This window comes from Sinocyclocheilus anshuiensis, unplaced genomic scaffold (genome assembly GCF_001515605.1).
Source record: "Sinocyclocheilus anshuiensis isolate Anshui unplaced genomic scaffold, SAMN03320099.WGS_v1.1 scaffold2109, whole genome shotgun sequence".
NCBI lineage: Eukaryota > Metazoa > Chordata > Actinopteri > Cypriniformes > Cyprinidae > Sinocyclocheilus > Sinocyclocheilus anshuiensis.
In genome coordinates this window covers 280,065-289,522 of record NW_015552709.1, presented here as the reverse complement: position 1 = coordinate 289,522, position 9,458 = coordinate 280,065, and the positions used below count along the sequence as shown (strand labels likewise).

Below are 9,458 nucleotides of genomic sequence, written 5' to 3'. Positions count from 1 at the left end.
AAAATGCAAACGCATGCTATGAAGCACTGTCAAGAGCATGCCAAACCAACAGGTGGCGATATAATCTCAACCGTAAAGCCATGTTGGCCAATCAGAAGCCTGAAAAAGTTTCCAGTAGGTGGAGATAACAGCACAGGCTCCGACGTCAAACACTGTAGCATCTGCCTGAGGGGAGAAGCGCAAACAGGTTGTGTCCGGGGTGAGAGTGGTCTGTGATGATGTTACCTACCCGTTTCTTCACTCTGGAGTTGTACAAGTCCTGAAGACTGGGCAGGTGCACACCAATGATTCTTTCTGCTGTCCTAACAGTCCGTTGCAGTCTTCTTATATCTGATTTGCTGGCTGACCCAAACAAGACAGTTATAAAAGTGCACAGAACCGACTCAATAACAGCTGAGTAAAACTGTGTCATCTGCGCCTGTGGAAGGTTGAACTTTTTCAGTTGAAGAAGGAAGTACAACCTCTGCTGGACCTGTCAATGCGATTGTCCCACTTCAGTTCCTGTGAGATGGTGGTGCCCAGGAATCTGAATGACTCCACTGCTGCCACTGTGCTGTTCAGGGGGGAGTGCAGGGGGGTTTCTCTTAAAGTTCACAATCATCTCCACAGTTTTGAGCGTGTTCAGCTCCAGGTTTTTGTGACTGCACCAGACAGCCAGCTGCTCAACCTCTTGTCTGTAAGCAGACTCGTTGCCATCCTGGATGAGACCGATGACTGTGGTGTCATCTGTGAACTTCAGGAGTTTGACAGAGGGGTCAGTACAGGTGCAGTCATTTGTGTAGAGGGAGAAGAGCAGTGGGGAGAGCACATATCCCTGAGGAGCTCCAGTGCTGATGGTGCAGGTGTTGGATGTGAGTTTCCCCAGCCTCACTAGCTGCTGCCTGTCTGTCAGGAAGCTCTTAATCCACGGACAGATGGAGGTGGGCACAGAGAGCTGGGTCAGTTTAATCAGAAGGGTATCTGGGATGATGGTGTTGTAGTAAATCAGCTCAAAAGGGAAATATTTATGACTAATTATAACTGGTTATGATTAATAATAAATATTTAGATTAGATCTTCGAATTAACTGTAGCAGAATCAATATTACCATTACTTGATCTGTCCGTCCACCGAGCAGACAAAATAATCATTTATCAATTCAAAGAAAGATTATTTTCCTGGCCAAGGAAGAATAGCTTTCCTTATTTATGCAGTGCTAGCAGTAATTTAACATATGTAGCAAGGGTTCAAAACATTAATTGACTTCGAATTGTGAGCAGCAAACAGAGGCAATCGATCGTGAATATAAGGGATTTAATAAATGAAACTATATCTAACATATAACTAAGTAAGCAAAACACATATATACAGAATGAAGCAAAGTAAAGAAAAGAGAGAGGAGAGTAAAAGAATGGCAGTATTTCACATCACTTAACCACAACCTTTGAAAATCATCAAAGAATCAAAAATCACCTTAAAAGGGGCTGAAACTTAAACACGCATTTAAATAGTTGTAAACGGTTACTTGCATTGGCTTCGATTGCTGAACAAGAGTTCTGATGTGGTAGACAACGGAGGTCTTTGATGAGTTCGTTAGGAGTGAGCTGGAAGTTTACTTCTGTTTCTTCTGAAGAAGGAAAAGCCCACAGCGACTCGAAGTTACTTGAAGATAGAAACTGCCGGAAAATAAACTCAAGAGTAAAATTTAGAATAGATTAAACCAAAGATACATCCATACACCTGAATATCAGTGTTTAGGGCTTTAACTAATACAAATAACGAGTGGTAACTCAGCTAATCTAATAGGGAAACGTACAAACAACACATGCAATATACCAGATATATTTGTAGAGTATAATAGAGTAAAAGGTCTTTACGTGTGTGTGTTTGTGTGTGTGTGTGTGTGTGTTAGTTTGCTTGGTCAGCCAGGCCCATTGGTGCCTGGCCCCGAGGGTCATTTACGTCTCTTTGGAATGTGTTTGAAGTTCAATGGGGAGACGAGAGTGGTGAAACTGTTTAGCATCTCCTTGATAGTGGGGGGGAACCACTGGCCATTTAGCACCCATATAAGTGTAAAGTCTGTGACCAGGACTGTAATTTATATGCAAATGTCAAAAGCTAAAAGGGTCTCTTAAGCCATAAAACCCAAAGATCATGCATGATTCTACGCAGACGCTACAGTGTTGACAGCGGAGCTGAAGTCCACAAACAGGATCCTTGCATAAGTCCCTGGTTTGTCCAGATGTTGGAGGATATAATGCAGTCTCATGTTGACTGCATCATCCACAGACCTGTTTGCTCGGTGAGCAAACTGCAGGGGGTCCAGCAAGGGTCCCGTAATGTCCTTCAAGTAGGCCAACACCAGTCTCTCAAATGACTTCATGACCACAGACATTAAAACAAAAGGTCTGTAGTCATTTAGTCCCGTGATTTTTGATTTCTTGGGTACAGGGATGATGTTGGAGCATTTAAAGCAGGAGGGGACTTCACACAGCTCCAGTGATCTGTTGAGGATCATTGTGCAGATGGATGACAGCTGAACAGCACAGGCTTTGAGGCAGGCTGGAGAGACACCGTGTGGGCCTTTGGCTTTCCTTATATTGAAGGATATTGTATGTTAGCAATGACATGGGTTAGGAACTAGCCTGATAAATGGACAAGAAAATACCTGAATTGTGGGGGATTATTAAAGATTGTGTGATAACCTTGTGTCGGATCTGTCATCCGTTCCCAAAGGGAGAGAATCCCTTGACCGTCTGCATGAAAATCTGCTGAAATGCACTGTGGCTTTTCACGCTGCTAGGAGGTTATTAAGAATTCTCAATATTCCCAAGGAATATTTCACCTAAAAATTTAAAATGCCATTATTTACTCACTCCCTTGTTGTTTTACCCCATATGACTTATATTTGCCCATGAAAAAAGAAGAAGAAAAAAGAAAAGAAAAATGTTTTGAGAATGTCCAAGCCACTCTTATCCATATGAGGGGAAGTGAATGAGGGGGGGAAAACTAGATGTTTTATAAAAGTAGTTAATATCATCTATGCATTATTTTCCAAGTCATCTTAAGTTATTCAATAACTTCGGGTGAGAAACAGACCAAAATGTAAGTCATTATTCACTGATAATCATCCCCTCCAGTGCCCAATTCCTCATGCATCCAAGACAATTTTATTTAGCCTATAGATATTGAGCTTGTACCGTGCTATGATTAAATACTTCAATAAATCAAGTTTGCATTTTGTGTGGTCGTGGCTCGCCATCTAATAAAAGTTACAGCATTATCATTCATTTTACATTAGAGATATAATATTTTGTGTTTGACTAATGTCTCAATTCTCCTTTCAACAGGATTCCCCTTGGTGCCTGCATCCATCCATGCTGTGGCGAGAAAGAAATATTTTGATGACAAGTGAGTAATGTTCACTGCTTTTCAGCAGTAAATACAGAAGACAGGCCAGGTTTAGTGGACAGTGGGTCTAATATGGGATTTATTATATTTTCCACTAGCTGCTGGATGAGTGTGGATACACATCTGCTCTACGTGGTTCACGGCCCCATCATGGCAGCTTTATTAGTGAGTCAGCGCCTTTTATATTTATTTAATATATTTATCTATTACATTGAGTTTTCGGAATAATCCATTTTAATCATGAAAAAAACTTGAGTATGCTTAATGTTGAGGAAAACTTTTAATGCAATGTCATGTTCTTAGTGCCAAAATGACAAATATTGCATTTAACATCTCATTAAAGCGCTTTTCTGTTAAAATTGGATTTTCGAGTCAATGGCTTTGTTCATTCACAGTTAATCAAGCTTAATTGTGGCAACGCTGTGTGAAATTTAAATCTAAATAGAGCATGTTAGTTAAGGACTATTTGGAGAACATCACAGTTCATTTTTATGTTTTTTTTTAATGTTGTAGGTCAATTTATTCTTTCTGCTGAACATAGTACGGGTCTTGGTGACCAAACTGAGAGATACGCATCGAGCTGAGTCTAACATGTATATGAAGGCGGTGAGGGCCACCCTCATTCTGGTGCCCTTATTGGGCATTCAGTTTGTCATCTTCCCTTGGCGGCCAGAGAACCGCTTGGCAGGAGAGATATACGATTACATCATGCACATATTAATGAATTACCAGGTAACTCAGACTGAATGTTAACTCTTTTTACTTGTCGAAGACATCTCAAAATGATTGATAACGCTTTTATATTTTCTATTTTGCAAGGGATTGCTAGTGGCAACCATATTCTGCTTTTTCAATGGAGAGGTAAGCAGATTGAGCAATATCCTTATAATACATAAAGGCATATTTCACTCAAATTGTGGCATTATTTACTATGGAAGTTTGTTTCTGTCAAGGAATGAAAAATAAAATAGGGTAATTGCAACTTTTTATCTCACAATTCTGATTTTTTTATTTTTATTTTTTCTGAATCGCAAATATGAACCACGGGATAAAGATAAACATGACTTTTTATCTCACAATTCTTACTTTATATCAGAATTTTCTCAGATTTGTGTGTTTATATCTTGCAATTCTGAGCTTATATCTTGCAATTACTTTTTTAAACTAATTAATTTTTATTTTATCCCGTGGCAGAAACACGCTACTTACCCTTATGTCATTCAGTTTAAAGTGTTTGAAGAATATTATTAATATTTTCCATGCAACATCATAAAACCCCATTTAAAAGACTGATTATTCACCTTCAAACTAAAAAATAGTGCGACAAGATGTGTCTTGTCAAAGGTGTGATGCCAAATGGAATTGGTTTTCACGTTTGGTTTTCATGTATTGCAACTAAACATGATTCGCCAGTTTGAATATGTGGAATGGAGAATTGATTCAGACATGGTTGATGTCACTTTCCTCTATGATCTGTCAGGAAGCACACATGATATGACTGGTGACTTTTACTGCTTTTAAGGACAATTTGATAACAACTGTAGGGACTTACAGTCTATGTGTTTAAACTACTAATAATATATATATATATATATATATATTAGGGCTGTCATCGTTAACGCATGCGATTAATTTTACAATCCTTAAGGCGTTAAAATAATTTAATGCAATTAACGCAAAATTACTAAAGCACAATTTTTTTTTTTTTTTTTTTTTTTGCGATTTATTGGATTTGAGGCACACTACAGTGTTCCGTTTATTAACTGAAAACAGGCCAGACTAATCGATGCTTCTCTAAAATGTAAAAAAGCTCTTTGCTGTTGCACTGTACACATAGCCTACTATAAAATTCAGATTTTTTTTTTCTTTCATATGTGCATATATGGGCTCCTTATATCTCATTCATAATCTTTTGGAGTTTCTAAGTGTCCTTTTTTGGAAAGACATCTAAATTTATCTTGAAAAAATCTTGCATAAAATATAGATTTTTGAGAATCACCCTTCAATCTTTTGGTTTACTTTGCTGGATATAGCAAATGATGACAAAATAAACATTTGAAACAAGATAAATGGTCTATGCTTAATTTCATCAAGTGTGCGATTAATCGCGATTAATCACAGAAAAAGGATGTGATTAATCAGATAAAAAACTTTAATCGATTGACAGCCCTAATATATATATATATAAACTGTATATAAAACATGTAAAATTCAGGTAATATTTCTGTAATAGTAATTATAAACCTAATGTGTTTTAAATAAACAATAACCAGGTTTATATATTTATCATCAATAAATCAAATTTCTTTCAATCTCATACATTTTAAGGTCAAGGTCAAGGTCAGTTTATTTATATAGCACATTTGGACCGGCTACAGAAAAAGCCCGATCCCCCTTAAATTTCAAGCGAGAGCGAGGTATATGCAAGAAAAGTTTATCAGAGGATCTGAGAGAGCGAGAGGATTGCTGATAGCTGAGAAGTTCGGACAAGTATGATGGGGCTAGATCATTTAATGCTTTATACACAAATAATAAAATCTTAAAATGGATCCTATGCTGCACCGGTAACCAATGAAGAGATGCTAGGACAGGAGAAATGCTTTCTCTCCTCTTAGTACCAGTCAGCAACCTCGCAGCTGCATTCTGGACTAACTGCAAGCGATTCAGTGATGAATGATTGAGACCCATATAAAGTGCATTGCAATAATCAAGTCTGGAAGTGATGAAGGCGTGAGTAACTATCTCCAAATCCTTAAACGAGAATCCTTTTAACTAACTAATCCTTTTAACTAACTGAATATTGCTTGTTCCACAGCTAGCCATATTTGAACATTTTAAACATTTTAACTGAATAAATTAAATTGATTTTGAATAAATTTATGCTGATTCTAAGCTACTTAAATGCATTTTGAAAATATGAGTTTTTAAATAAAAACAAACAGATAATAATTAATTATGCATGATTTTTTTGAGAGCAGAAATCTTACCTGTTTCATTTATGTACACTTACAAATATGCATCACATTGAATGTATTAGTTATATATGTTAATATGTGTTAAAACTGTAATCCAAATGGATGAAAATGTTATTTGCAATTCAAATTCATACATCTTAAAAATAAAAAATTTAGGCCTAAACATTTTTTGAGTGAGCTGATTAAGACTTTATCTCTGGCATTATACTGACGCTTGTATACTTTTCTCAAGGGTTGGTCATAGTCGCAAAAGATGGAGACGTTTCTTACGTCGTGTATTTTCACATTCACCAAACATCTATTTGAAAGATGCTTTCAATGTTTCTCTCGAAGCGAGGGAGTGCATGAAAAGACTATTAAGTTGCAGCAAATACCAACAAGCACGTCAAAGTACATTTACCAGACTTGAGGAAAACAGACTTAGAGCACTTATGCATGACAAAATCAAAACAATGAAGAGACAGTTTCATTAGAATACTCAGCATGAGGTTCCTGGCACGAACTTGAATGGAATGAATTAGCGCCTTTCATCCGCCTATGTGTAAGTCATGTTTTAAACATGCTGAATTATTTCTGGGCCTGGAAAATGGGTCAATTATTAGCCTATGCATGAGCAGCCAGCTTGCATCAGCATCAGCGCATCTACAAACTATTTGGATGTGTCCTAAACACAGATCCTGTTTCAGGACAATAAAAGGGGCACTGACACAGAATAATATTTTCTTTGTGGTGGTGTTTGTTTACCTCAGCGGAATGGTTCGTTCTAGTCTAATGTCCTTCCAATGTGCCCCCGTCTCCTCTAGATTTGTGCCTGATCCAATATCCCTCTTTGATCTCTGTTAAAAATACACAGAGCGGTAATTGGCACATCAAATTCGGTTATGATAATAATAGAGTAATATAATTCCCACATTCTCTAAATCCATTAAATATACTGCCCACAGCGGCTAAAACAAAAAAAACATAATTTACACTTAATTGTTACTCAATTAAAAGTCAAAATACATTTAAGTGCAAGTAACTTTTTTCATTGAAGTATCTGATGCACAAATCACACTTTTCTCAGTGTCCTGAGTTCTAGGACACCAGATGTTACCAAATAAAAACAGATGTTAAACTGCTACCAGAAATTGTTAAACGTTAAATTCAGTAGCAGCTGATTTTATAACGATTTATAAATATAATATAGTTGTATATTGAATATGATCACAGACTGTATTTAAATCAAGTTCGCCCTCAAGGAAGGTTATAATACAACTACAAAGACTCAAAGAATGTTGTGACTGATGAGACGTCTCAGCGCAAGGAAAAATGACTATAGCTGTGTCCAATTACATTACACATTCAAACTCATTCCACTGGCAGATTCACTAGGACAGCCAGAATCATATTACTGTTGAAAAATTTGGGGTCAGTTAGAAAACTTTTATTCAGCAGGGACACAATAAATTGACCAAAATTGACAGTAAAGAAAACATATTACAAAAGATTTTTATTTCAAATAAATGCTCTTTTGAACTTTCTATTCATCAAAGAATCCTGTAAAAAATCTACTACGGTTCATATATTATTACATTATTACATGCATGACATTGATAATAATAATAAATGGTTCTTGAGCATCAAATCAGCATATTAGAAGGATTTCTGAAAGATCAAATGACACTGAAGACTGTAATAACTGCTAAAAATTCATCTTAAAATGCCATCGAAGGACTAAATTACAATTTACAATATATTAAAATAGAAAATAATTATTTTAAATTGTAACAATCTTTAACAATATTCCTGTTTTAATGTATTTTTGATCAAATAAATGCAGCCTTACCTTGGTGAGCATAAATTTTTACCTCAATCATCATACAACCTCAATCTCTATATGATGTATTATAGCATAGATCGATGTTATTATGAGCAGTGAGCAATTTACTCTGAAGATTTTAAATAAGTTATGAGCTCTCTCTCGCAATGATTACTCTGATCCAAACCGTTTGGCTGAGGCACGAGCCGAAGCATTGCCAGTCACGACTAACCGATTCAAGTCTTTTTGCTGCTGAATATTTACAGACACTAGTCCATATCGCGTTTTGATTCAAGTGTACTGACCTATGTCACTAAATGTGGCATATTCCGTCCGCGTTAGCCTGTAGGAATTCCGTTTTTATGACTGGATTCTAGGAACCAGTCTGTGTTTTCCGCATGTCTCAGAGTAGTCAGTGTAATTTGGGGAAAAAATCTATTAAATCTGTATGTAGATGTGTGTAAATATTCAAATGTAATCCCCTTTGTAATCGTTAACATTTTCATAAGTAACTGTAATTTAATTACACATTTTTTCTTAGTAACTGTAACTGATTACAGTTACATTTATTTTGTAATTAAATTACGTAACGCCGTTACATGTAACTAGTTACTCCCCAACACTGGTTATGAGCAGTGTTGAGCAGTAACGCATTACTTAGTAGCGTGTTACTGTAATTTGATTAATTTTTTAGTAACGGATTAATTTAACGCGTTATAATTGAAAAAATAGTAATTAGAGTATAGTTACAAGCCGAGGTCTCTATACGTTACTGCTGCGTTACATTGCTGACAGAATGCAGTGTTTTATAATCTATAGATTGTAAAAAGGATGTAGCACACGCGCTGTCCAGTCAAGTGCCAGTGGATTAGAGACCTGGGGCATTTAAAACATTTATAAAATGTGCGTACGCACAGATTTGATCTTAGGGTGTGCGTACGCTAAAATCCACGGCAACTTTCATATTTATAAAAACGGTCTTTGACGTGGAAAAGTACTTACCGTCACGTCAGGGTCTGAGCAGACGTACGCACATTTCTTGTGGCAAAGTCGGAGTACTGCAGCTATTTGAACATCTAAACTGCAATAATAATAAAAGCGGTGTACGTGCAAGCACCTAATTCATCATAAACAACAAAGATGCAGTGTAAGAGATTAATTGTGCAGTGTAGTCAGATTTTTTTATTAAAGGGATACTCCAACCCAAAATGAAGATTTTGTCATTAATCACTTACCCCCATGTCGTTCCAAACCCGTAAAAGCTTTGTTCGTCTTCGGAACACAATTTAAGA

The 9,458-nt window shown here is 36.5% G+C and overlaps 1 protein-coding gene across 1 annotated transcript in view; it reads left to right on the top strand.

The window, feature by feature from the left end:
* LOC107667776 (calcitonin gene-related peptide type 1 receptor-like) overlaps positions 1-9,458 on the top strand; it is a 60,009-nt gene that overhangs the window by 44,025 nt on the left and 6,526 nt on the right. The window contains exons 12-15 of the mRNA XM_016459500.1: positions 3,330-3,390; positions 3,489-3,555; positions 3,904-4,122; positions 4,210-4,251. Of these exons, the coding sequence (XP_016314986.1) occupies positions 3,330-3,390; positions 3,489-3,555; positions 3,904-4,122; positions 4,210-4,251 (389 nt within the window). The remainder of the gene's footprint in view (positions 1-3,329; positions 3,391-3,488; positions 3,556-3,903; positions 4,123-4,209; positions 4,252-9,458) is intronic.